The 26,585-nt window shown below is 42.2% G+C and overlaps 1 protein-coding gene across 20 annotated transcripts in view; it reads right to left on the bottom strand.

Annotated features, from left to right (window-relative positions):
• The window catches only part of sertad4 (SERTA domain containing 4), a 74,123-nt gene that overhangs the window by 24,693 nt on the left and 22,845 nt on the right, over positions 1-26,585 (bottom strand). For 5 of the 20 annotated variants that reach the window (XM_061843356.1, XM_061843362.1, XM_061843357.1 and 2 more), the window contains 2 exons: positions 13,714-13,842; positions 8,724-8,820 (listed from right to left, as the gene is read on the bottom strand). The exons of 10 other annotated variants lie outside the window; for them this stretch is intronic. In XM_061843356.1, the coding sequence (XP_061699340.1) occupies positions 8,724-8,728 (5 nt within the window). In that variant the 5' untranslated portion in view covers positions 8,729-8,820; positions 13,714-13,842. Of the gene's footprint in view, positions 1-7,491; positions 7,552-8,723; positions 8,821-13,713; positions 13,843-15,017; positions 15,109-26,027; positions 26,122-26,585 lie in introns of those variants that run through there. 5 more of the 20 variants (XM_061843354.1, XM_061843355.1, XM_061843363.1 and 2 more) reach the window with 4 other exon arrangements.

Below are 26,585 nucleotides of genomic sequence, written 5' to 3'. Positions count from 1 at the left end.
ATTCACGCACATATATTCTGTTTTACTTCGGCTAATCTTCATTCCTCTCCTTTCCAGTGCATGTCTCCATCTTTCCAATTGTTCCTCTGCATGCTCCCTGCTTTCACTGCATATGACAATATCATCTGCGAACATCATGGTCCAAGGGGATTCCAGTCTAACCTCATCTGTCAGCCTATCCATTACCACTGCAAACAGGAAGGGGCTCAGAGCTGATCCCTGATGCAGTCCCACCTCCACCTTAAATTCCTCTGTCACACCTAAGGCCCACCTCACCATTGTTCTGCTGCCATCATACATGTCCTGTACTATTTTAACATACTTCTCTGCCACACCAGACTTACGCATGCAGTACCACAGTTCCTCTCTTGGTACTCTGTCATAGGCTTTCTCTAGATCCACAAAGACGCAATGTAGCTCCTTCTGACCTTCTCTGTACTTTTCCACGAGCATCCTCAAGGCAAATAATGCATCTGTGGTACTCCTTCTAGGCATGAAACCATACTGTTGCTCGCAGATACTTACTTCTGTCCTGAGTCTAGCCTCCACTACTCTTTCCCATAACTTCATTGTGTGGCTCATCAACTTTATTCCTCTATAGTTCCCACAGCTCTGAACATCCCCTTTGTTCTTAAAAATGGGAACTAGAACACTTTTCCTCCATTCTTCAGGCATCTTTTCGCCCGCTAGTATTCTGTTGAATAAGTTGGTCAAAAACTCCACAGCCATCTCTCCAAATTGCTTCCATACCTCTACCGGTATGTCATCAGGACCAACTGCCTTTCCAGTTTTCATCCTTTGTAGTGCCTTTCTGACTTCCCCCTTAGTAATCATTTCCACTCCTGGTCCTTCACTCTTGCCTCTTCAACTCTTCCTTCTCTCTCATTTTCTTCATTCATCAACTTCTCAAAGTATTCTTTCCATCTATTTAGTACACTACCGGCACCAGTCAACACATTTCCATCTCTATCCTTAATCACCCTGACCTGCTGCACATCCTTCCCATCTCTATCACTCTGTCTGGCCAACCTGTAGAGATCCTTTTCTCCTTCTTTCGTGTCCAACCTGGTGTACATGTCTTCATATGCCTCTTGTTTAGCCTTTGCCACCTCTACCTTTGCCCTACGTCGCATCTCGATGTACTCCTTTCGCCTCTCCTCAGTCCTCTCAGTATCCCACTTCTTCTTCGCTAATCTCTTTCCTTGTATGACTCCCTGTATTTTGGGGTTCCACCACCAAGTCTCCTTCTCCCCTTTCCTACCAGATGACACACCAAGTACTCTCCTGCCTGTCTCTCTGATCACCTTGGCTGTCGTCGTCCAGTCTTCCGGGAGCTTCTGCTGTCCATCGAGAGCCTGTCTCACCTCTTTCCGGAAGGCTGCACAACATTCTTCCTTTTTCAGCTTCCACCACATGGTTCTCTGCTCTACCTTTGTCTTCTTAATCTTCCTACCCACCACCAGAATCATCCTACATACTACCATCCTATGCTGTCGAGCTACACTCTCCCCTACCACTACTTTACAATCAGTAACCTCCTTCAGATTACATCGTCTGCACAAAATATAATCTACCTGCGTGGTTCTACCTCCGCTCTTGTAGGTCACTATATGTTCCTCCCTCTTCTGGAAATAAGTGTTCACTACAGCCATCTCCATCCTTTTTGCAAAGTCCACCACCATCTGCCCTTCAAAGTTCCTTTCCTGGATGCCGTACTTACCCATCACTTCTTCATCGCCCCTGTTTCCTTTACCAATATGTCCATTACAATCTGCACCAATCACAACTCTCTCGCTGTCTGGGATGCTCAGAACTACTTCATCTAGTTCCTTCCAGAATTTCTCTTTCAACTCTAGGTCACATCCTACCTGTGGTGCATAGCCGCTAACCACATTATACATAACACCCTCAATTTCAAATTTTAGTCTCATCACTCGATCTTATACTCTTTTCACCTCCAAGACATTCTTAGCCAGCTCTTCCTTTAAAATAACCCCTACTCCATTTCTCTTCCCATCTACTCCGTGGTAGAATAATTTAAACCCTGCTTCCAAACTTCTAGCCTTACTACCTTTCCACCTGCTCTCTTGGATGCACAGAATATCAACCTTTCTCCTAATCATCATGTCAACCAACTCCTGTGCTTTTCCTGTCATAGTCCCAACATTCAAAGTCCCTACACTCAGTTGTAGGCTCTGTGCATTCCTCTTTTTCTTCTGACGCTGGATCCGGTTTCCTCCTCTTCTTTGTCTTCGACCCACAGTAGCTGAATTTCCACCGACGCCCTGCAGGTTAGCAGTGCCGGGGGCGGGCGTTGTTAACCCGGGCCACGACCGATCCGGTATGGGATTCTTTAGATGAACGCTCATATTTGTTTGGCACAGTTTTTACGCCGGATGCCCTTCCTGACGCAACCCTCTGCATTTATCCGGGCTTGGGACCGGCCTACAGATTGCACTGGTTTGTGCCCCCATAGGGCTGCATTGTTCATATGTCAGAAGATAAACACTATATTTAGCAATCGATTCAGCGTAGGCAGGCTTGTTGCCGCGCATGAAAACACGAGGTGTGTTCAGGGACCCCCAAAAACAAAAGTACTCCCCTCTCAATAATTCAAAATAGTCAAAAAGAAAAACACAGTTAAAATTAAAAGGTGAAAATGTAAATAGTGGAGGAAAAGGGACAGGCAGATCGGTGCCGAGTCTGCAGTGATCTGGACTCTATTGGTCTGTCATGGTGAAGAAGCAGCTGAACCGTGAAATGCATTTTTCCCCTTGAATCCGGGAAGCATATGGAAGAAGTTCTCTCAGAGACAGAGGTTTGGGTGAATTGTTTATTAAGAGTTGTCACAGCTGCAAGCTACAAGTCTGATCGTCTGTTGCGTTCCCAAGCCCGCCCAGGAAAATCAAGTCCCCATCTACATTTGTGCTCTCATTAAAAAAATCCTCCTACCCCCATAGGTGTGGACAGGAGGTCCAACTCTCATCATTCCTACAAGGTCCCTCCCTTCTCAACTTCACCTATGTCACACCCCTTTCCCCCGTCTGGCTCCAGGAAGTCTGCGGAAATTGAATACTTGGGTGCAATAAACGATGAAATGCAGATTTGAAACCAGAACCAAAATCCAACATCTTGAAATGTACAGTGAAGAAAATAATTACTTGAACACCCTGCTATATTGCAAGTTCTCCCACTTCGAAATCATGAAGGGGTCTGAAATTTTCATCGTAGGTGCATGCCCACTGTGAGAGAAATAATCTTACATAACATAGAGGTCAGAACATATAACTTTAAACTTATTACACTGGATTCCAGTCAGCTTTAGAAAAGATTTTAAAGTTTTTGCTACTTATCTTTAAATCACTAAATTGCATAGGTTCTGAATACATGAAAGAAACGCTTATGGAATACAAACCCAGTAGGCCTCTGAGATTGATTGACTCAGGTCAAATAGTGACGCACAGAGGCCAAGACAAACATGGTGAAACATTTTGCTATTATGCTGCACACAAATTAAATAAGTTGCTAAAAGAGGTGACATCAGCCCCAAGTGTGAATGCTGTTAAATCCAGGTTGAAAATGTTTATTTTTTCTTATGCTTTTTAGAGTTCCACTTTTTTACATTTGTTGCAGTGTTCAGTTTTTAGTTGTACTTATATATATATATATATAGAGAGAGAGAGAGAGAGAGAGAGAGGAGAGAGAGAGAGATATTGTTATCTTTATTTTTTCTAATTTTCCCCCATTTTAAATGTTTTATTACTTTTTATTCAAATACTTTAAATTATGTAAAGCTCATTAAATTATGTTGTACTGTATATGAAATATGCTACATAAGTACATTTGCTTTGCTTTCCCTCACCAACAAGATAGATGAGCTGAGACTCCAGGTGGCCTCAGACTTCTTCATCAGAGACTGCTTCATCCTATTCATCACTGAAACCTGGTTACATTCATCCATCCCGGACTGAGCTATTGAGTTAGCATGCTTTAAAACACGACACTTTGACAGGACCAGAGACACTTGTAAAACCAAATGAGGAGAGTTGTGTATTTAGTACATCAACAAAGATTGGTGTAGAAACACAGAGACTGTAGCCTGCCACTGTTCCCCAGAGCTGGAATATCTGAATGTGAAATGCTGACCGTTTGATCTTCCTTGGGAGTTTACATGTGTCATGCTAAACATTGTTTACATTTCACCGGATGCTAACCCTAGCTCAGCCCTTGGACTGTTAAAGAACAATGTTAGCCTGCAGCAAACACAATATCAAGACACTGTGCACATCATTGCTGGTGCTTCCAATCAAGTAGAGTTAAAATCAGTGCTTCCTAAACTCCACCAGCATGTACAGTATGCAAATAAAGGAGCCAACACAATGGACAAGGTTTACAGTAACTGCAGGGCCAGACCGGCACCACTCTTAGACACTTCGGACCATATACCCGTACAATTAAATCCTGCGTTTAGACCTCTCTAAAAATCCTCCCCACCATCACTAAGACCATCAGGACATGGCCGGATGGTGCTTCCCAGCAGTTGCAGGACTGTTTCAACAGCACTGATTGGGACATCTTTGAGGAGGATTACCTGGACGTGTTTACAGACACTGTAATGTATTACATAAAGAACTGTATGGAAATGGTCAGAGTGAAAAAAAACACATCTGGGTCTAGCCCAATCAGAAACCCTGGATGACAAAAGAGGTGAAGCAGCTTCTGAAGGACAGAAAAATCGCCTTCAGAACTGGTGACAGGGTGACAGCTACAGCATAGTCAGCGCTAACCTGAAAAGAGGCATCAGGAAAGCTAAGGCCGAATTTAAGTGGAGGATTGATAACCATTTTAACAGCCGGAAGTTGCCTTCTTCACGATGAACGTTTCCAAATCCTCATGGTGCCCAAACATCACCGTTGGGGGTTACAGACCCATGACGAATCCCACTCCCATCTTTCTGGGGTTTCGACACGATCGCCAGCTCACGTTCAATGAATGTTTCTGGTACTTGAGCCAAGTCATGAGGCAGTGTTCCAACCTCCTGCGACAACTGACTGGTACGGCTTGGGGGTGGTGGCCACCAGGATATGCGGACGATCTACATTGCAACCATCAGATCGCTTCCAGATTACGCAGTTCCTGCCTGTGCACCCTGGGCTTCCTCCTCCAACATCCAGAAACTGGAGAGGGCACAGTCAGACGTGGCTTGCACCATAAAGGGCCAACTTCAAGCAACTCTTATCAACGTTGTCCTGCATGAAGCCTTGATTGCCACCAATCTCCACCCAATTAACTAACCATAACCCTGTCTTAAAAAGGTGGATGATTGGTCTCACCTTCCACACGACAATGACAGAAGGGTATACCAGACGCACCTACCAAAACACCTTAAATGTGGGAACTGGAGATGTTTTCAGGCCGAAAAGGCTGCAGTGAATGCAGTCATCATTTGGGTCAGACAGAATGACACCTGGTCCTCAGCCTCCATCATCACAGACTGCAAGTCCCTCCTTCCATCCCCCGACAACCTCACTGCCTTAGACCCCTCCACCCTCTCCAGCAACTCCAACCTTGTGGATCTAGACTAGACCCAAAAAATATGGGCCCAGCCCATTGCAAACTCCCAGGCAATGACCTTGCAGACGAGCAGGCCAAACTCGGTTCCTCCCTTCCCCAAACAATCACTCCACTTGACGCCCCAACATGCTTAGCGATCATCCGCAGGAGTTGCAAACCCTCTCCATCTACCCACGCCCCATATCCTTTCCCTCACCTCCCCCTGACCCAATCTGGAGGAAGAGTCCTAGTTGTCCAAGAAAGACCTCATCGATCTTATCTGGTTCCGGTCTGGGCGCAAATCCTCCCTGTGAAGATGGCAACATTTGACGGGGAAGTGTGATGATGACCAATGCCGGTTCTGCGGTGAGGAAGAAGAATCGTCCGAGCACCTATGGTTTTCGTGCCCTGCACTCCAGTCTGCCCAAGGCCACCACCAACTGGGATTCTCCTTCGGAGAACTACGAAGCCTCCCACATGCAAGTCTTGCGCTTCTGAGGATCATCCTCAGATGCCTCTAGTGACTTAAAGAAGAACAACAGCAGGCAAGCATGGATGGCAGTCCAACACCTCAACAACAACAAATCAGTCACAAGAGCTGATGAGAGCAACCCTGAGCTGGAAGGGAAACTTGACTTCTGCTTTGTTCGCTTCTAGACTGAAACACCAGGAGCCACACTACATTGCCACCAGCGACCCCAAGGAGACCTGCCATCATAGTGAGGGTGCATGCGGTGAGGCACACACTCACGAGGGTCAATCCACAGAAGGCAACAAGCCACAACATCATCCAAGGCTGGGTATTCCAGCTTGATTCCGGGTTGCTGGAATCTTTACCAGGATTTTAAACCTGTCAGTGACAAGGTCTGCATTCCCATCCTGCCTGATGACCTCCACGTCATCCTCGTAGCCAAGAAACAGACCACAACCAGCCTTGATGACTGCTGGCCAGTAGCAGTCACGCTTGTAGTGATTAAGTGGTTTGAAAAACTTCTCAGGAGTCGTAGCATGACCTTCATAACCCTCAGCTCAGATCCACTGCAGGTTGCCCACAAGGCAAACAGATCAACAGAGGACACCGTGATCACAGCACTGCACACAGACCTGTCCCACCTGCAGAAACAAGGTAATTACGGCCACCTTCTCTTTGTGGATTACAATTCAGCATTTAACACAATCCTACCACACGGTCTAGGAACGAAGATCATAAACCTCGATATACCTCACTCTACATGCCTCTTGATTAAGGACCTTTTAACAGAAAGCTCACAAATGGTGAGGATTAGACCCCCGCCCCTCACTCTCAGCACTGGCTCCTCTCAAGGCTGTGTATTGAGCCGCCTGCTTTTCACCCCCTACATTTCAGACTGCTCCCCCATCCACACCAGCAACACCTTCATTATGTATGACACGTTAATGGTAGGTCGCATCACAGGCAATGAGTTGCAGCATCTGACTGTGTAGTGTAGAAATAACCTGCTTGTGAACACAACTGAAACAAAGGAGCTCATCATAGAATTCAGAAAAAACAAAACCCGTTTCACAGCTGTGTGGAAAGTGTCAGTGACTCCTGCTTCCCGGTAGTCCACATCGAAGAGATCCACTTTCCGAGAGTCCTCAGGAAGAACAACATCAGCCAAAGACTGCTTGTGTCTTTTTACTGCTCCACCATGGAAAGAATCCTCACCTACTGCCTGTATAAGTGGTTTGACAGCTGCACGGTGTCAAAACAGGAAGGAACTCCAGAGGGTCACTGAAATGACTGAGAAGATCATTGGGTGTCCTATGCCCATATTGGAGAACCTTCACAGCTGTTACTGGCTCAAGAGAATCAGTGAAATCCTGAAGGACTCCTACCAGCTGGGCTACTCTGTGTTTGTGCTACTGCCATCGGGCAGAGCGTATAGGACAGGGGTGCTCAATGTGTTGATCACTTACTGGAGGCAATTTCGGTTGATCGCAACGGCATACTGAGAGAAAAAAAAGACATCAGCCATATTTTTTTTTTTTTACTTTAGCTCACCGCACATGTGCACGCAACGACAATCCAGGAAATCACGCTGCCAGTGAGTTCCCCCCTATTTTAAGCTCTCGCTTGGGAAATATTAACAAACATGAGTATGGATGCGGCAGTAAAGAAGATAACTTTCATACGGAATGGGAGGCGGACATTATTTTCACAATGTCATTTTCAAAGTGCGTTTGCCTCATCTGCCAGTGTAGTGAAATGTGGGGCGTCATTTTCGAACTGTTTATGGAAAATACAACACCAACATTCTGTCGAAAAGCAAGCTGAGAATGAGAAAAGTGAATGAACTAAAATTCCAACTGTCAGTTTTCACACAATATAGTTCAACAGCAAAAGCCACCACTGAAACATCATTTCCGGGTTCGTCACATCATCCTTAATAACAAGAAGTCCTTCCAAGGCGATCTTTTAAAAATAAGGCAGGAATATTATCTTCAATGAAATCCCTGCAGCTGTAAAGGCACTGTGAAGCCATGGCTGATGTGCGGAAGGACATCGGAGATTGTGAGTGTTTCTTACTCCAGTTGTATGAATCCAGTGACGTGTGACAAAGCCCCGGTGTGTATTTTCATCCGTATGGCGTTTAGTGATCATCAACGTGAACTCAAGATAGTTACAAAAAATGTTTTAAGTTAGTTGTGTAATATTGGCTCATGCGGTAATGCAAGGCACACAAATATACATTTACACATAAAGAATCCTCAATGTACTTTAAAATAAATATGTTTTGCATCTTTGTAGTGGGTAGATCTTTGTGACTTAGTCATTCTATTTCACCATTGGTCATTCTACCCCACACCCACACATTTATTTTACTTTTAATTTTTTATCTTTGTTGTTTTTTATTTATTATTTTTGTTTTTAATGTATTTTTTAAACTATAGTTTTAAAGTTTTATTGTCTTTTATCTTTGTCTTTACGCTGAATAGTCTCCACCTTATTTTTCATGTACTTGTTGCAATGACAAACAAATCTGAATCTGAATCTGATATCTGCAAAGAGCAGCGAAATGATTCTGTCATCATCAAACTAGACCCCCTCAACAGCCCGGCTGTGGCTAAACATTCTATTCATAAATGTAATGAAAATATTCACTGACAAAGAGAAGAATTGGTGAAGTCTAACTCTCACACACACTCACCTCATCAAAGACGGCGATGAGTCTGTTTATCAACAGGAAGTAGCGAGACTAGAGCTTTGGTGTCGCCAACACAACCTGGCGTTGAACACTTTAAAGCCTGTAGAAATTATTGTGCACTTTAGGAGGCATCATTCACCACAGCTGGCCTCACGCTGTCCAACTGTCTTGTGTCAACTGTTGAGACCTTCAAGTTCTTGGGAATTACAGTTTCAGAGGACCTGAAGTAGCAGGCGAAGATCAACTTTATTTTCAACAAAGCCCAACAAAGGATGTACTTCTTGCAGCTTCTTCGGAAGCATGGCATGTCACAGGAGCTGCTGAGACAGTTCTACACAGCAGTCATCAAATCAGTACTGTGTACCTCCATCACAATCTGGTTTGAGGCTTCCACAAAATAAAGACAAACTACGACTGCAACGGACATCCTGGCCATCAGCTCTTCCAGCTCCTTCCATCAAGTAGGCATTAGTGATCAATGAAAATCAAAACCAACATGCATTCAAACAATTTTTTCCCTTTTGCAATTAAATCATTAAATTATTGATCAGTGAACCCATTATTTTCTGCCTTTTGGCGTTGTTGGGACACAGTATTAGTATCAGTAATATATACTGTATACTATCACACGATTCGTAACTTTAAACTGCACCCTTTCCACAATTGTCATTCCACTGGTCTATAATGGTGAACCGCGAACGGGTAGGGCACTCTGTATAAGTTTAACATCATGTGGGGATTGACGCACTTCAATTGCTCTAAATCCTAGAAGATTGGATCTTTGCACAAGTGTGACTCTTTTAAGGAATAGTTCCCTATTAATTGAATGTTTATTGTTCTTCGTTCTTGTTAGTTTGTTGGTTCTTCCTTCTCCGTACTCAACATGAATGTCGTACTAGAGCGGCACCGACTGCCGGAGACATATTCCTTGAAACATGTCAACCAGGACAGCCCCACAACATCCAGAGCTTTTAGGATCTCAGGGCTGCTCTCATCCACCCCAGGGGGTCTACCACTGAGGAGCTTTGTAACCACCTTGGTGACCTCAAAACTAAAGCTAGAAAAGACCTCATGGGAAGGTGTGGTTGTTGAAATGGGGAGGTTTTCAAAGTATTCAGCCCACAGATTCACATCGCCCCAAGTTGAGGTTTGAGGTTCTCCAGCCCTATCATACATGGTGTTGATAGTGTACTGCTTTACCTCTTGAGACACCGGATGAAGGATCACAATTTCTTGGAAGCTGTCCATAAGTCATTCTCCATGGATCACCCAACTCATCCCATGCCCGGGTTTTCCCACAGTGACCACCAAAGCTGCATTGTGCTTTGTCAACCAGTACCCATCAGCTGTCTCCAGAGACCAAAAAGGCCCGATAGGACTATATCTTCAACTTGAATTTGTAATTCATTACACCTGGTGTCCTCCAATGGGTTCGTAGATTTCCACCACAACATGCACCAACAGCCACGGCTCTGGTTGCTCGCCTCAAGAATTGGAGGCATGGAAGATGGTTCACTTGAACTCATTGTCCCCCATCTCCCCTGGAATTTGGGTGAAGTTCTGTTGGAGGTGTGAGTTGAAGCACCTTTTGATAGGGAACTCTGCCAGAGGTTCCCAACAGACCCTGACAGTACGTTTGGGTCTGCCAGGTCAGACCAGCATCTTTCCCCACCATCACAGCCAACTCACCATCAGATGGTGTTCAGTTGACCGCTCCACGCCTCTTTTCACCCATGTGTCCAAGATGTGGCTGTAAGTCCGATGACACAAACACAAACACAATCATTGAACTAGTGTCTAGGGCAGGGGTCACCAATGCGGTGCCCGCAGGTGTATGGTTGAAAAGAGGACCACTTAAGGCGCCCATGAAGCATGTTCTAAAAATAGCACAGGTCACAAATTATTATTATTTGTGCTGGAAATTTTAAATCATAGTTGCTTACATTAATGATTTTTTTCTAAAAGAATGTTGTATAATGTAAAAAATTATAACGAAAATATTTTCAATATAATGAACTCTTAATCTGACGTTTGCCGCAAAGAGGTCATTTTGCCCTTCATACAATCAGTGCTCATGAAGTAGCCCTCAGCCTAAAAAAGGTTGGCAAGCCCCGGTCTAGGGTGTCCTGGTACCAAGTGCAAATGTGGACACCCTTATCTTTTATTTTATGTAAGAATGTCCTCTATGTGCCCATACCAGTGTAAACATGGTATTTTGATAAATATTGTGGTGGTAGAATAATAATTCAAGTAATTATTTTATTTATTTTCATCCACTTTAAGGTGCTGCCATTTTTAGAATGACAGCCTTCTACTGTCAACAGAAATTAAAGTCACGTCTTGCAGTTGTGTTGCAAATGTCACATGACCAAACCCAAAAAACAGGACTCCCTATTCATGCTTCGATAAAAAGCATAACTACAAGTCGTTAACATGATGGTGTGTTAACCCAAACTTGCTAAAGTTTTCTGAGAAACAGTTTTTGTTGCTTCTAAAAGTCATATGAAGTGACAAAATTTTGAATATTACAACAAAATCCTACTGCGAGAAAGAGTTATTACACTGTTTGAAAAAGAGACACTTGTATTAATTCCTTTTATTTTGGGAAGTTGAAGAAAGAAAAGAATGTGAAGTTGGTGACAGTATGTCCTTTTGATCTCTGTGATGTCTGTCAAAAAATCATTTGATTTACGCCGAGTCCTCCCCTTCATGTACAATGCAGAGGCATCGGTTCCAAACATTTGCAGCTGGACTTTCTTGTCACTACCTTTCCTCCTCACAGCTCCTTTACTTTGATTCCCTCTCCAGATACTCTCAACTACAATCCTCCATGACTCAACCAAGATGAGCTGACACCATCCGCAGTCCTGCTGGGGCAGCAGATTTAAGTGTCCGCTTCAATAAATTCCTCAATTGGCATGACTGAACAGCGTGAAGTGTGTACATGGCTCACAAGTGTTTGTTCTTAAATACCCTTGTGAGGTGTACCAAGAGCAGATAAAACATCTATGTAAACTATTTGCATGCTGCATTTAATGTGACATTTTATGAGCAAATTGATATGCACAACAGAAACAGGCATTATGGAGGGAATGTTTAAGATAACGGTTAATTTTAATTGCAAAAAGGCTATTCAGTAAGTTTTGAAGCACATTTTGGATGCTGGATTGCACAAGTGTTTCCTGAATAAAGAAATTGACAATGAAGTGGATTTAAATCTTTCATTCTCTCATTTTGGAGCAGAAATATTCACATGCTAGATAGTCAGTCACCAGGCTCGAATGACATGCTGTATTTCAGACAACAAAATGGGAGGCCACAACTTTAGTTTAGATATCCTATGCATATAAATGAGCATTTTTGGTGTTTAAATATACGTACTGTATAACATTCATCTTCAGTTCCGCTTATCCTCACAAGGATCACAGGCATGCTGGAGCCTATGCTAGCTATCTTCAGGCGAAAGGCGAGGTACTTTCACTTTTGTTTTACATTTCACTTTTCAAAGCAAACTTAATGGAGGGTTAGGGCCCAGTGGCATCCATGCGCGTTACAACCAGCCACACCACAAGCAAGCAGGGCGAGGGTGGTGACGGCAGTCAACTGTTTTAAATGCTCACACTCGCCTGGTGGAGCAAGCCAACATGCTTGCAAAAAATGTGTTCATTCTGTTTAAAAAGTGTCTGTTGAAGAAGTTTAAATGTGTTTAAAGTATGTGCAGGGTCCTTTTGAGTTGTTGCCCGAGCCAAGGTATGTTGTCCCAGTCAAAGGCACGTGAAGACAGACAACAGTTGTAATCACAATGGCACCTAGAGGCAATTTAGAGTGTCCAATTAAGATTGCATGTTTTGGGGATGTGGGAGGAAACCGGAGTGCTTGGAGAAAACCATGGAGGCACGGGGGAGAACATGCAAACCTCACACAGGCTGGACGGGATTGAACCTGGATCCTCAGAACTCCGAGGCCAACGCTTTACAGCTGTTCCACCGTATTGCCCGTCCTGACCCCATATAGTCAAAAGGCACACTGATTTCAATACCTTGAATAATACTTTTAACACACTCTGCTTTACACATGTATTTTTATTTATTCGTGTTTATATTCATTCTTATTTTTACATTGCTTTTATGTATGCACTGACGCAGAAGAGACTCTCCAATTTCATTGTTACAGTCGTATGATGACATAAATCACAATGTATGATTTTTTCAATAATTTATTTGTATGTTACTGCTGCAAATAAGTATTTGAACACCTGTGAGAATCAATGCTAATATTTGGTACAGTAGCCTATGTTGGTAATTACTGACGTAAACTTTTTCCTGTAGTTTTTCACCAGGTTTTCACACACTGCAGTAGGAATTTTGGCCCTTTCCTCCGCATAAATCTTCTCTAGATCAGCCAGGTTTCTGAGTTGTCACTGAGAAATACGGAGTTTGAGCTCCCTCCCAAATTTTTCTTTAGGGTTTAGGTCAGGAGACTGACTAAGCCAATCCAGAATCTTGATATGCTTCTAACTGAGCCACTCGTTAGTTATCTTGGCTGTCTGCTTTAAGACATTGTCATTTTGGAAGACCTAGCCCTGACCCATCTTCAATCGGCTAACTGAGGGAAAGAGATAGTTCCTCAAAATCTTGCAATCCATGGCCTCAGACACCCTCTTCCTAATACATTTCAGTCGTCCTGTCTCATGTGGATAAAAACATCCCAAAGCATGTTGCTTCCACCCCCATGCTTAACAGTTGGGATGGTGTTTTTGGGATGGTATTCCTCATTCTTCCTCCTCCAAACAGGGAAATTGGAATTAAGACCAATAGGTTCTGTTTTGGTATCATCTGACACACATAACTGTCTCCAATGACTCCTCTGAATAATCAAAAAGGTAATGGGCAAATTTAAGGCGGGCCTGGATATGTGCTGATTAAAGCAGGGGATCCTTCCGAGCCATGCATAATTTTAAACGATGACATCTTAGTGTATTACCCACACTAACCTTGGAAACAGTGGTGTCAGCTCTCTTCAGGTCATTGACCAGCTCATCGTGTGTAGTTCTGGGATGATTCCAAACCTTTTTTAGGATTATTGATACACCACAAGGTGAGATCTTGCTTGGAGTCCCTGTCTGAGGGAAATTGACATGTTTAGCTTCTTCCATTTTCTCATCATTGCTCCAACAATTGATAGTTTTTCACCAAAAAGCTTGGCAATTTCCCAGCAGCCAATTCCAGCTTTGTGGAGGTCTACAATTTTGGTCTCTGGTGTCTTTGGACCGGTTTTTGGTCTTGGCCATGGTAGTAGGTGGAGTTTTAGTGATTGTATGGAGTGTACCCGTGTATTTATAAAACTAACAATCTCAAACGGGTTCTTCAGATTTAGAATAATTAGTGGAGTGCAGGTTGACTTTTCTAGAGGTGGAATAACGGGAGTTTGAGGGCCATAATTTTTGCTGATTGGCAGGTGTTCAAATATTTGTTTGCACCAGTAAGCTACAAATAAATATATATTTTTAAAAATCATACATTCTCATTTCCAGGTTTTTTTCAAGATCATTTTTCTTACAGTGGAGATATACCTAAAATGAAAATTTCCGTGATTTCAGAATGAGAGAATTTGCAAAGTCGCAGGGTGTTCAAATACTCATTTTCCCCACTATAACACTTTTGCTCATCTTGCGTGTGGTGTGCTCCCATAATATCAACACAAAACATAAAGATGTGTGCGATCACAAATTCTCGTACAAAACTAAAGTCAAAGAAACACATCTATCTATGCGCAACTGTTTCCCAAATATTCTCAAATGTTCCCAGAGGTCTTGCAAAACTGTGTTGTCCTCAAAAATCAAAATCTGTATCACCTTTTTTTGCTAAGTATGTCAACAACACACAACTAACAGTAGTTTGAGCCTCTCTATTACGATGACAGTCAAATGACAGATTTGAGATATAAACACATTGAGAAAAACACTGTGCAATAAAAAGTTGCTAGTAATCGGGCAATGCTGGTACAATTTATTTACTTTCAATACCTCTCGCTTTTTTCTGAACAATAAATTACTGGGTTCGACAAGTTTGCTTTTAATTATAATCTTTTACTTTGGTTGAGTCGGCATGCGTCTTCATCAACTATATTCTGTTTCATGTGACCATTCCCAGTATCAAGACTCAGGAGAAGTCCCTTCTCTGATTTCAAACCATGACGTCTTAGTGTATTACCCAAAGTCACCTTGGAAACTGTGGTCCCAGCTCTTTTCTGGTCATTGACCAAGTCCTGTCGTGTAGTCCTGGGGTGATTCCTCACCTTTCTAAGGATCATTGAGACCCCACGAGGTGATATCTTGCATGGGGCTCCACTCCGATTGAGATTGACCATCATGTTTAGCTTCTTCCATTTTCTAATGATTGCTCCAACAGTGGACTTTTTTCACCAAGCTACTTGGCAATTTCTCCGTAGCCCTTTCCAGCCGTGTAGAGTTGTACAATTTTGTATCTGGTACATTTTAAAATAGATATTGTTATGAAAACTACAAAAAAAAATATTATTCACCTCAATGTCTATACAACAAAAAAATGAGCGGACAGCTTTATTCATGCGAAAACTTGCGGAAGTCTCACTCGACATCCCAGTGGCAGCCATATTGCCTTCAACGACATTTTCAGATGTCACACTGGGACAGTCGCTATTGAAAAGACGCTGTGCCACCTGCTATGGGAGATGAACAAAAGGGATTTCCGGATTTTTTCAACGCCCCTTCTGACACGGAAGCTCTTTTCGAAGAAGACAGCATCTCACAATCGAATGAATTGACCGGGGCCATATTAACCTATTGTTTCGAGCCACATTTAGATGATATGCGAATCACTTATAACTAACAACCGACTCCCCGACAGACGGACGAGTAACCTGATGAAATTACTCCAAATGACAGGCCTATAATTGTTCGATTTCTTAACTCTTTTACAAGTCGTGTGTATGTAGCGTACTCAGGAATCATGCCGGGCGAAGTAAGTACGTCAGGGGTGCCCAGACATCGGTGGCCAGAGCTCCTTTCTCCTCCCCATCCGATCCACTTCCACATTGGAGACAACAACAATGCCGGAGAGCGACAACAATGGCGCGGCCGCACACATTGACACATTTATTACCCCTGATGTACGTACTTTTTGAAATTATTATGATACGGTTCTTTTGTTATGTTCGGAGATGAAGGATTACATCGTTGAACATGAACAGAACTTTTTATAATTGCTGCTTTCGGAGAAGTTGATTGAGTTTGATGACTATACGTCTAGTTAGCTAGTTAACTCATATTATACGCTACTAAACTGTCTTTGTACTTCTGTTTTATTATTTTAATGTTTTATTGTATTGTGTGTGTGATTAAATTGTCTTGAAGCCAATACAAGTGCTTTGTTATACGTTGCCGGTTTGACCATGGGGATTTATTCTAAATTCAATTCAATTAAATTATGTAACATATACTATAAACTGTGAGACAAATTAGTCTCCCACAACTATTAATTTTTTAATAGGTCTATACACACCTACCTGTCATTTAGAACCCACAACGCTCTTGTCCTTAGCACCTGTGCAATCCATTTTTCACAATGAACCAGGTGTTTTGGAAAAGTGTGAAGAGTGAATCCATACTCCCGAGTGTTCGAGTAAAACCCAGCAATACAACGAGCCAGCATTTTAGCTAACACGATGAAAAGAACAAGTAATTTTTCTCCGGTACAATAGGTATAAACCGATACAAACACTTCACCCCACGACTGTAAAAAAAAAAAACCTCACTTCCTGGCTCTTCTCCAACACAAATGTCGCAAGAGGATTTTCATGGCAGGAGATGCAAAAATTCATATTCAACAACATCATGATGTGTGGTGAAAAAACAGATGTCCATTTTTTCCCTTAAAAACAAAACTAAAAATCATGCTTTACATGTCGGTAGCTCTTTAAGCTTATACCTTACCCATTCGCAGTTCACCGTTATAGACCAGTCCAATGACAAATGTGCAAAGGCAGCAGTTAAAAGTGATGAATCATGCCATAGTCTACAATATATATTACTAATACTAATAGTGAGGGTGTGTCCCAACAACGGTGCAAGGCAGAAAATAGTAGGTTCGCTGATCAAGATTTTAATAACCGACCTTGTTTACCCTTCCTGCCTCAAAGTCTCCGCAGACCAACTTGCTCCTGTCTTCACAAAGATCTTCAACAGGTCTCTCGATCTGTGTGAATTAGCAACGTGCATCAAAGGCTCCAAATCATACCGGTCCCAAAAAACAAGCATCATTCTTAGGTCTTAATGACAGGGATGTTGCTTTGACATTTGTGGTCGTGAAGTCCTTTGAATACCTTGTGCTGGACCACTTCAAGATCATCACAGGTCACCGTTTGGACCCAGTGCAGTTTGCCTATCGAGCAAACAGGTCTGCGGATGACGCCATTAACATGGGACTGCACTTCATCCTTGAACATCTCGACCGCGAGAAGATCTATGCGAGGATCCTGTTCATGGACTTCAACTCTGTGGTTAACACCCCCATCCGTGAACTCCTCTCCTCCAAGCTCCTCCAGCTCAGCATCTCACCTCCCATCTCCCACTGGAGCTACAACTTCCTGACGGCCAGGACACAGCAGGTGAGGCTGGGGGACACCACCTAATCCATACACACTATCGGCACTGGGGCATCCCAAGCTTTTGTCCTCTCTCCTCTGGTCTTCTCACTCTACACAAATGACTGCACCTCGAGGCACCTGGCTGTCTAAATCCTGAAGTTTGCATATGACATCACAGTCATCGGCCTCATCAAAGAGGGGAACGAGTCTGTGTATTGACAGGAAGCGGTGAAACAGAAAAAAGTCCAGCAAAGTATGTACTTCTTGTGGCTTCTGTGGAAGCACAGCCTGTTACAAGAGCTGTTGAGACAGTTCTACACAGCTGTCATCAGATCAGTACTGTGTACCACCATCATCTGGTTTGGGGCTGCCACAAAAAAGTCAAACTCTGACTGCAACAGACAATCAAAAACCCTGAATGGATTGTCGGCACCACCCTACCCACCCTTGAAGAATTGCAGGCCACTCAAGCAAGGTCGAGAGCAGGCAGGATCCTTTCGGACGCTCCACTTCCTGGCCACCAGCTCTTCCAGCTCCTTCCGTCGGGTAGGTGCTACCGATCAATTTTCGAAAAAGAGGCTTTGTTCATTTCCACCAATTAGTATTACTGTTTTTGTTAACATAGTGATTATTGTATGAATAATTTCTAGGTCACTCCTGGTGTAGTGGTACACACACTTGACTTTTGGTACGGGAAGTGTGGGATCGATTCCTGCTCAGTGACAGTGTTGCTGTGTGCCCTGTGACTAACTGGCAACCAGTTCAGGGGATTAGTCTGTTTTTAGACCAATGTTAGCTGGGATAGGCTCTGGCACTGTGGTGACCCTAGTGAGGATAAGTGGTTTGGAAATTGGACATGGACATATTTTCTGCTACAGAAAATTTTAAAAAATAATAATGACTTTGCTTTTTACAAAAGCCCATTGCTAGGAAAAAAAAATCTTTATTTCTGTGTCATAATTTTCACTAGGTCATTTTCAGTGCGCCACTAAGTAAGCCTGTGCAGGAAATGAATCGTGCATTCACTAAATATAAAAAATAAATAAATAAACACTGTAACCAGGACATCTTTTTCTAACAAAAACAATAAGTTCCAAAAAAGATACATCCAGCAATATATTTTGCTGCTCAGCAGTTTTGTGCCATCCTTGAACGAAATTGTCACGACCCATCAGTACAGAGAGGGACCCAAATACAGGACTCCGGAGACGCAGAGGCAGTTAGGGAAAAGTGTTTATTCGTTCCAAGGTTGGGAATCAGGCAGACAGTCAAGTAGAGCAGCAGTAACTAAGACGTCAGGCATAGAGAGCAGGTCCGCGGGCAAGCCGGGGTCGGTACACAGGAGATAAATCAAAGATAGCAGGAGTATCAAAGACATCAAGCTTACGGGGTCGGTTGGAGGACAGGCAGAGGTCGGTACACCAGGGTTCACGATCAGGAATGAGGGAGTGCGGGATTGAGGCATGGGTGGCGACGATCTGGCAAAACCAGACCGTCCACTAGGTCGTAAATATACAGGGGTTAATCACTGCCGATGAGGCACAGGTGTGCGCCTCCTAATCAGGGCTGGACCGGCAGGGCCATGACAGAATTTTTTTGTTAAAAAGTCTCTTGCACTGGGGGAGAGTGGGGAATCCCAGTATATGGGTATTTTTGGATTGTTTCAAGCCCTTTGTCTCAATAGAAAGTATGTGATCCTGTGGCCTCCTGGTCATGCTGATGAAAAACTGTGGTACCTTCCATCATTTAGGTTGCCTATCTCTGGTTTAGACTCTCATGTTATACACCAAAATTGTTCTGATATACAAGACTTACAGAGACACCATAATGCATGACAAAGCACAGCTTAATAGGACAGTTAAAAAAGAAAGGAAAAAGGAAAAACATCAGTAAGGAAGAGGATAAATTACAGAGGTCTTCCATAAGGGCCAATTATGTCAATGCCATTGACTGCTGCAGCCACGGTGAATTAGCATCCTTTGCCCTGTGTGTTTCCCTCCAGAGCTGCTTCTTTCCCCGCAGCTATTTTGTTCTCCATCACCTCCCCTCACTGCTGCTGTTGCTGCATTTGGTTGGGCACAAAGAAACAAACATGCCATCACTCCCGCTGCCCTCCATTGGGACCTCCATCTTGACACCCCCTCCCTCCATTATCATCACTTTTATCCCCCTCGCCTCTTTTTTTCCTTTTTACTCCATCTGTCTTTATATCCCTTCAAAAGTGGTCACAACAGACATCTTACTGTACAATGTTGGAATAAAAAAAACAAAAAGAATACAGATTGAACAGCTCCCTTGCATGTACAGCAGTATGTGTTAGTCAAGGAACACGCGGAGGGTTGCGACAGAGACGGTGTGAATAATTGTTCATAGTTGTGTGCCAGAGAAAAAAAGAAATGGAAGGTTGACTGGGAAAATTGCGGAACGAACAGAAGGCCAGTAGTAGAGGCCAGGAGCATGACTCTCTGTCTCGGTTTCTGTCTGCATCTCACAGGAATGTGATATGACTGAAAGTCCAGGCTGCATATGTGTAGATGTGTGAGCTTGTGTTTCACAGTGTGTATCTGAAGGGGAAAAGAAGAGTGAAAGCATATGTTATGTCTGAGTGTAAGAGACATTGCTTCACCTATGTTCATCCAGCGCCCCTGCTGGCTTCATCCCTCCTATCACTCCTCTCATAGCTCCTCTACCTCTGTCAGACTTTACATTGCATTCTTTCATGACACTCTTTGATGATGAGAAGTTAATTGCAGTGCCAGGGCACTACACAAACTGTGGGACAAAGTCTGATTGAGAATGACAGAGATTAAGACAGAAAGGAAGAAAATGAATTGAGGGCTTGGGTGGGGATGGATGGATAGAATGAGTCAGGAAGGGAAAGATAAGGGCCTTAGGGAGCCTTGTCATGAGTGGAGACAAGTCACCCGCAGTGATGATTTCTGCCGTTGTGATTGACTCCCTCCCTCCAGCACTGAGACAAAGAAGACACACTCATGCACAGATTGTAGTGTAGGGAAATATTTTGATAGGGAGTCAACCAAGGTCATCTGAGATGCCCAGTCACACAGAAAGTCCGATTCTTTTTTTTTTAATTATCCGTATCTGGGTATGGTTAATTTATCTATAACTAGTATTTCTTTCAATTAGCACTTCAAAAATTAGAGCTGTATTTCAGCTGTTTTAAATTCATCAGGGCAGCCAAGCAAAAACCAACATAGAACACAATACAACATGTTAGATATGGTCAGGATAAAATAACCAATGTTCATTACCACGTTATTTTTTTCAGTGATATCAGTAGGAATACTGTATTCACTCTTGAGTTGTCACCAATCCTTATACCACTAGTACTTTTCATACATACAATTTCAGTGAACACAATGATACTCTAGAATCTAGAGTTATGCCATTCCATTCCATTCTAGAGTGTAGATAATGGTGAACAAAGCTCTTTCTTTCTCCCCGACGCACACAATGATTCATGGATGTGTAAAACCACCACAATGTAGCACCAACTAATAGGGCTGACTCAAAATCCAATTTTTTTCCCCTCAAGTATCAGTGGCTAGTATCACCAGCCTTCACAAGTACCTAATACCTTGGAATACATATACAGTTCACTCTAAATCCTATTGGAAGAGTGAGGCCAATTACTTTTATATTACATTTTTTGCTGTTGACTCAAAATATTTGGGTTTTACATATGAATATACGACAAGAGATCAACGGTTCTGCTTTTATTTCCTGGTATTCACATCTGGATTGTACACCCAACTAAGAAGATAGCCCCTTTTGTTTGAACCCATCCATTTTGTTTCTTTGTCTAAGGTCAACTATCGGTTTGGAATTCTCAGGGAGCTGTCTATGGCTAAGAAAACAAGCAGTTGTGCAGCTGAGAGAAAATCAACCAGAGCCGTTGGCAAAACATTTGTAAAAAAAGAAAGACACCAGTAATGTACTGAAAAAAAATCTGATTTACTACACCACTGTTACCATATCTAGATCAAGTAAAGTAACAGCAGTTTACAACAGAAACATGGTGCCAAAACAACAAAATAATCAATGTCGAGAGGTAACTGGAAAAAACAATTTGTAGATTTAAACTACATATTCCATCCTCTAAAAAGAAATGAGAAAGTCAGAATAGAATAGACTCTCAAAACAAACAATTGAAACTAAGTGAAAAAGCATGGAAAGAACACAAAATCTAGTGATGTTATGGAGTCATTGCAAACAAAGGTTTTGCAACAAAAATTTGACACCTATATATATATGTTGTTTTGTTACAAATGGTCTTCCTAGTTGTGTATGCAGTTCAGATGTAAATACCTGGACATGAAAGGTAAAATTGTGATCTTCTGTCTTGTATTCATTTTTTGGCATTCAATGTACATGTAAGGCTGCAACAAAAACAGAAATTCGCCCCCTTTGATCAAATATTTTTTGATCAAATCCTTTTGAACATTTATGGGAATAAAGGTGACTGTGTGTTATAAATAAATTGAACTTTATTGTGGCATCAATTTTATGAGTCGCTTATCCTCACAAGGGTCACGGGACTTTTGGACCCTGGCCCAGCTATCAATGGGCAGTAGGTGGGGTACACCCTGAAGTGGTTTCCACCCAATCGCAGGGCACATGAAGACAGACAAGGAGCCGCAGTCACAATCACACCCAGGGGCAATTTAGAGTGTCCAATTAATGCATATTTTTGAGTGAAGAGGACTGAAGTGGAGAAAACCCACACAGGCATGGGGAGAACATGCAAACCCCACACAGGCGGGGCCGGGATTTGAACCTTGGTCCTCAGAACTGTTGGGCCAATGCTCTCCAGCTGCCCCACCGTGCCACCCAGAACACTTAAGAGTAAAATCCAAATCAAAACAAAGGAAAAGTAATCAATCATCATTATCATTTATAGAAAGTGAAGAAATTTTATCAGGAAATGTAGAAATAATGCAGTACGTCATTACTGTAAAAGGTAAAAAATACCACTGAACCAATTTGTGGTTGTATAACCACTTTTACTGAGAACTGCATTACATCTGTGTAAAGGAGACTACTTCTGGCATCTGGTATTCCAGCACAAGACATCACGACTACATTCTTTCTTAATTGCTCCACGGGTTCTCTTTCTGATTGAAGTCGGGTGAATGGGTTACCACACCTCATGAATCTTGTATCAAGAACTAAAATGCTCCTTTTTGACTGGTGTTTTTGCAGTTGTGCAGTCATATTTGCAGCGGGAAACATGAGGGGACTAAGGAAACGTGATGAATGATCTGTGATCTGACAAAGACTGAGACCCCGATCATAGACACATTTTTCAGTGTATCTGCAAAGGTTATTTATAGTTTCTGCATTCCACCCACACGGAGCCAGTATTTTAGAAGCCTGAATCTGATCTTTTTTTTTTTTTTTTTCAAACCAGGTCCCAGAATGGATAAATCTCAAAACACTGCCCTAGGGTTTCCATGTTTACAACAGATACACGTCTTTCCTGCAATGATGACACGGTTTTGCCAGTTATCACGTGAACATGTCTGAACACTGCCAACATTAAAAACAACAGTGGAGGATTACATGTGTTGCATTTAAGCAGCAGAAACTCCTGAGCACGATATGACTTTTCCAGCAAAATCTCCACGAAAATTACTTGGCATTCACCACCATTGCTGTGAGTTTGTTTTCATTGCACAGCTTCATGTGTCAATATTATATTAGCTCTGTTTTTAGTGACTTCTTGTGGCCACATTATTCCTCCACAAAGCTTTGCCATAAGCACGTAGACAAAATTGTTGGTACCACCTTGTTGATGAAAGCAAAGCAACAAATGGTGACTGAAATAAATTGAATATGATAAAAGTAATACCCAGTCATCTTTTGAGCATCTTATCTACAAAAGCGTCTGGGGGGTGCTTCGAGCCTATCCCAGCTAACTTTGAGCAGGAGGCGGGGTGCACCCTGAACTAGTTGCCAGCCAGCTGAAAACAGAAAAGAAATAACCACTGACACTCCCATTTAAACCTACAAGCAATTCAGAGTCTTCAATTAACCTACTATGCATGTTTTTGTAATATGGAAGGAAACCGGAGTGCCTAGAGAAAACCCACATAGACTTGGGGAGAACATGCAAACTTCACAAAGTCGGGGCAGGGATTTGAACCCTAGAACTGTAAGGGAGACGTGCTAACCAGGCATACACTATTTCAGCTACAAAATTATTAATGAAATTAAAATTAAATTGAAATCAAACAATGAAAATTGTATGATTTTGATAGAAATTTTGAACTATCGTTGAACAGGATTATTAAAATATACTCATGAAACAGGCCTGGACAAAAATGATGGTTCTTGATATTTTGTTGCACAACCTTTTCAGGCAATCGTGGCAATCAAATTATTTTTGTAACTTTCAATGCGACGTCTGCACCTCTCAGTAGGTATTATGTCCCAATTTTCATGAGGAAAACGCTCCAGTTGTCTCAAACAGATGTTCAACAGGATTTAGATCAGGGCTCATAGAAACACACTTCAGAGTGTTCGAATGATTTGTTCTTAGCCATTCTTGTGTGTTTCTAGCTGTGTTTTTTTGGTCATTATCCTGTTCCAAGACTCATATCTGTGACTGATACCATTCTTTCTGACAGTGGGCAGGATATTTTGCTCTAGAATACCTTGTAAACCTCAAGATTTCGTTATAACCTACACAGATTCAGTACACCCTCTACTGGATGTAGCAAAGCACCCCGAGAGCATAACAGAGGGTCCTCCATCTTTCACAGCAGGGACAGTGTTCTTTTCTTCGTATGATTCAATTCACGCATCCATGAACATATAGCTGACATGCCTACCCAAAATGTTCCAGTCGTAGTTCGGCTGTCAGGATGACGTTTTCCCAGAAGCTTTGTGGCTTGTCAAAATAGACTTTTTCAAATTCCACTCTCACCTTTTTATTATTTATTTTAAACAGCGGACTCCACGCCGATGGATTGTGCAATCTAACACTGACCTTGACCTTGGAGTTCACCTTATATTTTTGGGGAGGTTATTCTGGGCTCGTACCCGGTGCTTCAATTTGTCATCAATTTTTCTCTTGGAGGTTGGCCACAGTGCTGTGGATCTTGCATTTTTTAATAATATGTGTAATTATAGTCGCAGGAAGATCAAGCTGATTAGCAATGGTCTTATAGCATTTATTTTTAAAGTGCTTTTCTGTAATTGTCTTTCGAATCGCCTGAGACAGCTTTCTCCTTCACTTCCTCTGGTCCATGTTTAGTGTGGTACACACATCACTAAACAGCACAGCGATTACTTGTCACCCTATAAATAGGCCGACTGAATGATTGCAAGATTGAAACCGGTGATACCAATGAGAGGAAACAAAATGATTGAATATGTCCCTATTGTCATATTATTTTCAATCTTTCATGAGTTTTTTTTTTTCATAATTCTGTTGAACCACAATTCAGAAGAAATGTTTGATTTTGATTGGCTCATTTTAATTACATTTTCCATCGAAATATAAATTTTCTTCCGCCGATCTGAGGTTGAGTCGCGGGGCAGTAAGCTTAGCATGGACGCCCAGACTTCCCTCTCCTCAGCCACTACAACCAGCTTTTTCAGGGGGATCCCAAGACGTTCCTCGGCCACCCAGGCATTACTTTTTTATTTATTAGTGTCAGATTGAAGTTAATTTTGTAATCACCATTTTCTTTCATCAAAAGAGGTGTACCAAGAAGTTTGACCATGAGTGTATACCAGAGTGTTTTAGCATTTTTGTGTGGACTAGCATTTTTTGAAGCGCTTCCATGTTTACATCAGCATAATTTTCGTGTGGACTTGGCCTGAAAGAAAAAAAAGGAACTAAATACAAGCAAATTGATGAGACAGCGAGGCACACCTGGATAACACACAAGTAGTGGGAGGAAGCTGATGGGTTGACACAAACAACAAGGATACCGTGCCCTCCAAAGGTTTTGAAACGGGAAGGTCAATTTTTGTTTTTGTTGTAATGAAAACATTTGGGTTTAAGAGCAAAAGATAAATAAGAAACACAAGAATTCCAGCTTTCATTTCAAGTTATTAACATCTAGATGTTAAACAACTCAGGACAGAGCGCCTTTTGTCTGAAGCTACCTATTTTTCAAGTGAGCAAAAGTATTGGAATACACATTATTAAATTAACAAAGTGAATAATTGAAGTTAATAGAATATTTGCATAACCCTTATTTGCAATTATGGCATCAAGCCTGTGAACCATTGACTTCATTGGACTGTTGCATTCTTCATTTGAAATGCTTCTCCAGGCCTTTCCTGCACCCTTTTCAGTTCTTCTTTGTTTTTGAGGGTTTCTCCCTTCAGTCTTCTCCTCAGGATTTAAAATTCATTCTCTATTTGGTTAAGGTCCAGTGACGGACTTGCCTAGTCTAAGACTTTCCAGTTTTTGTCCGATAAAGTCCTTTCTTGTGTTAGCAGTGTGTTTTGGGCCATTGTCTTGTTGCATGATGATGCTTCTTCTGATTGGCTTGATGGATTTTTCTGGAAATTGACAGACAAAATGGTTTTATAAAGTTCAAAATTCATCCTGCTGCTACCCTTGTGAGTTACATCATCAATAAATATTAGTGAGCAGTGAGCACGTTCCAGAAGTACACATGTAAGCCCAAGCCCTGACATTACCTCCAGCATGCTTCACAGATGAGCTAGTGTGTTCTTTCTTTCTCCACACTTTGGACTTTCCAACAATTTGGCAGAGGTTGGCAAACGATTTTGTCTGGCAATTAAAAGAAAATTGCATAAAAACTAATTAGGAGAAGTTTCATTATGTAACAAGACAATGACTCAAAACAAAATTGCCAACACAACAAAGGACTTTATCGGGGGGAAAATTGGAAGATCTTATACTGCCAAGTAAACCATCAGACCTAAACCTAATAAACCATCCATTTACACCCTGAAGAGGAGACTAAAGGGAAGAAACCCCAGAAACAAACAAGAACTAAAAGAGGCTGCAGTAAAGGCCTGGAAAACCTTTTCACATGAATATTGTAACATTCTGGGTCCAAAACTTGATGCAGTTATTGAAAGTAAGAGTTATGCCATCAAATATTTTCATTTAATCTTAACTAAAAATGAGTGGCATTAAACAAATGTGCTCTATCCGGAGCTGTTTAAGACATCCATCCATTTTCTTTGCTGCTAATCCTCACAAGGGTTGTGGGGGTGCTGGAGCATATC

Source organism: Syngnathoides biaculeatus, chromosome 15 (assembly GCF_019802595.1).
Source record: "Syngnathoides biaculeatus isolate LvHL_M chromosome 15, ASM1980259v1, whole genome shotgun sequence".
NCBI classification, from domain to species: Eukaryota; Metazoa; Chordata; class Actinopteri; order Syngnathiformes; family Syngnathidae; genus Syngnathoides; species Syngnathoides biaculeatus.
The sequence above is the reverse complement of the archived record's forward strand: the minus strand, read 5'-3'. Positions and strand labels throughout refer to the sequence as shown.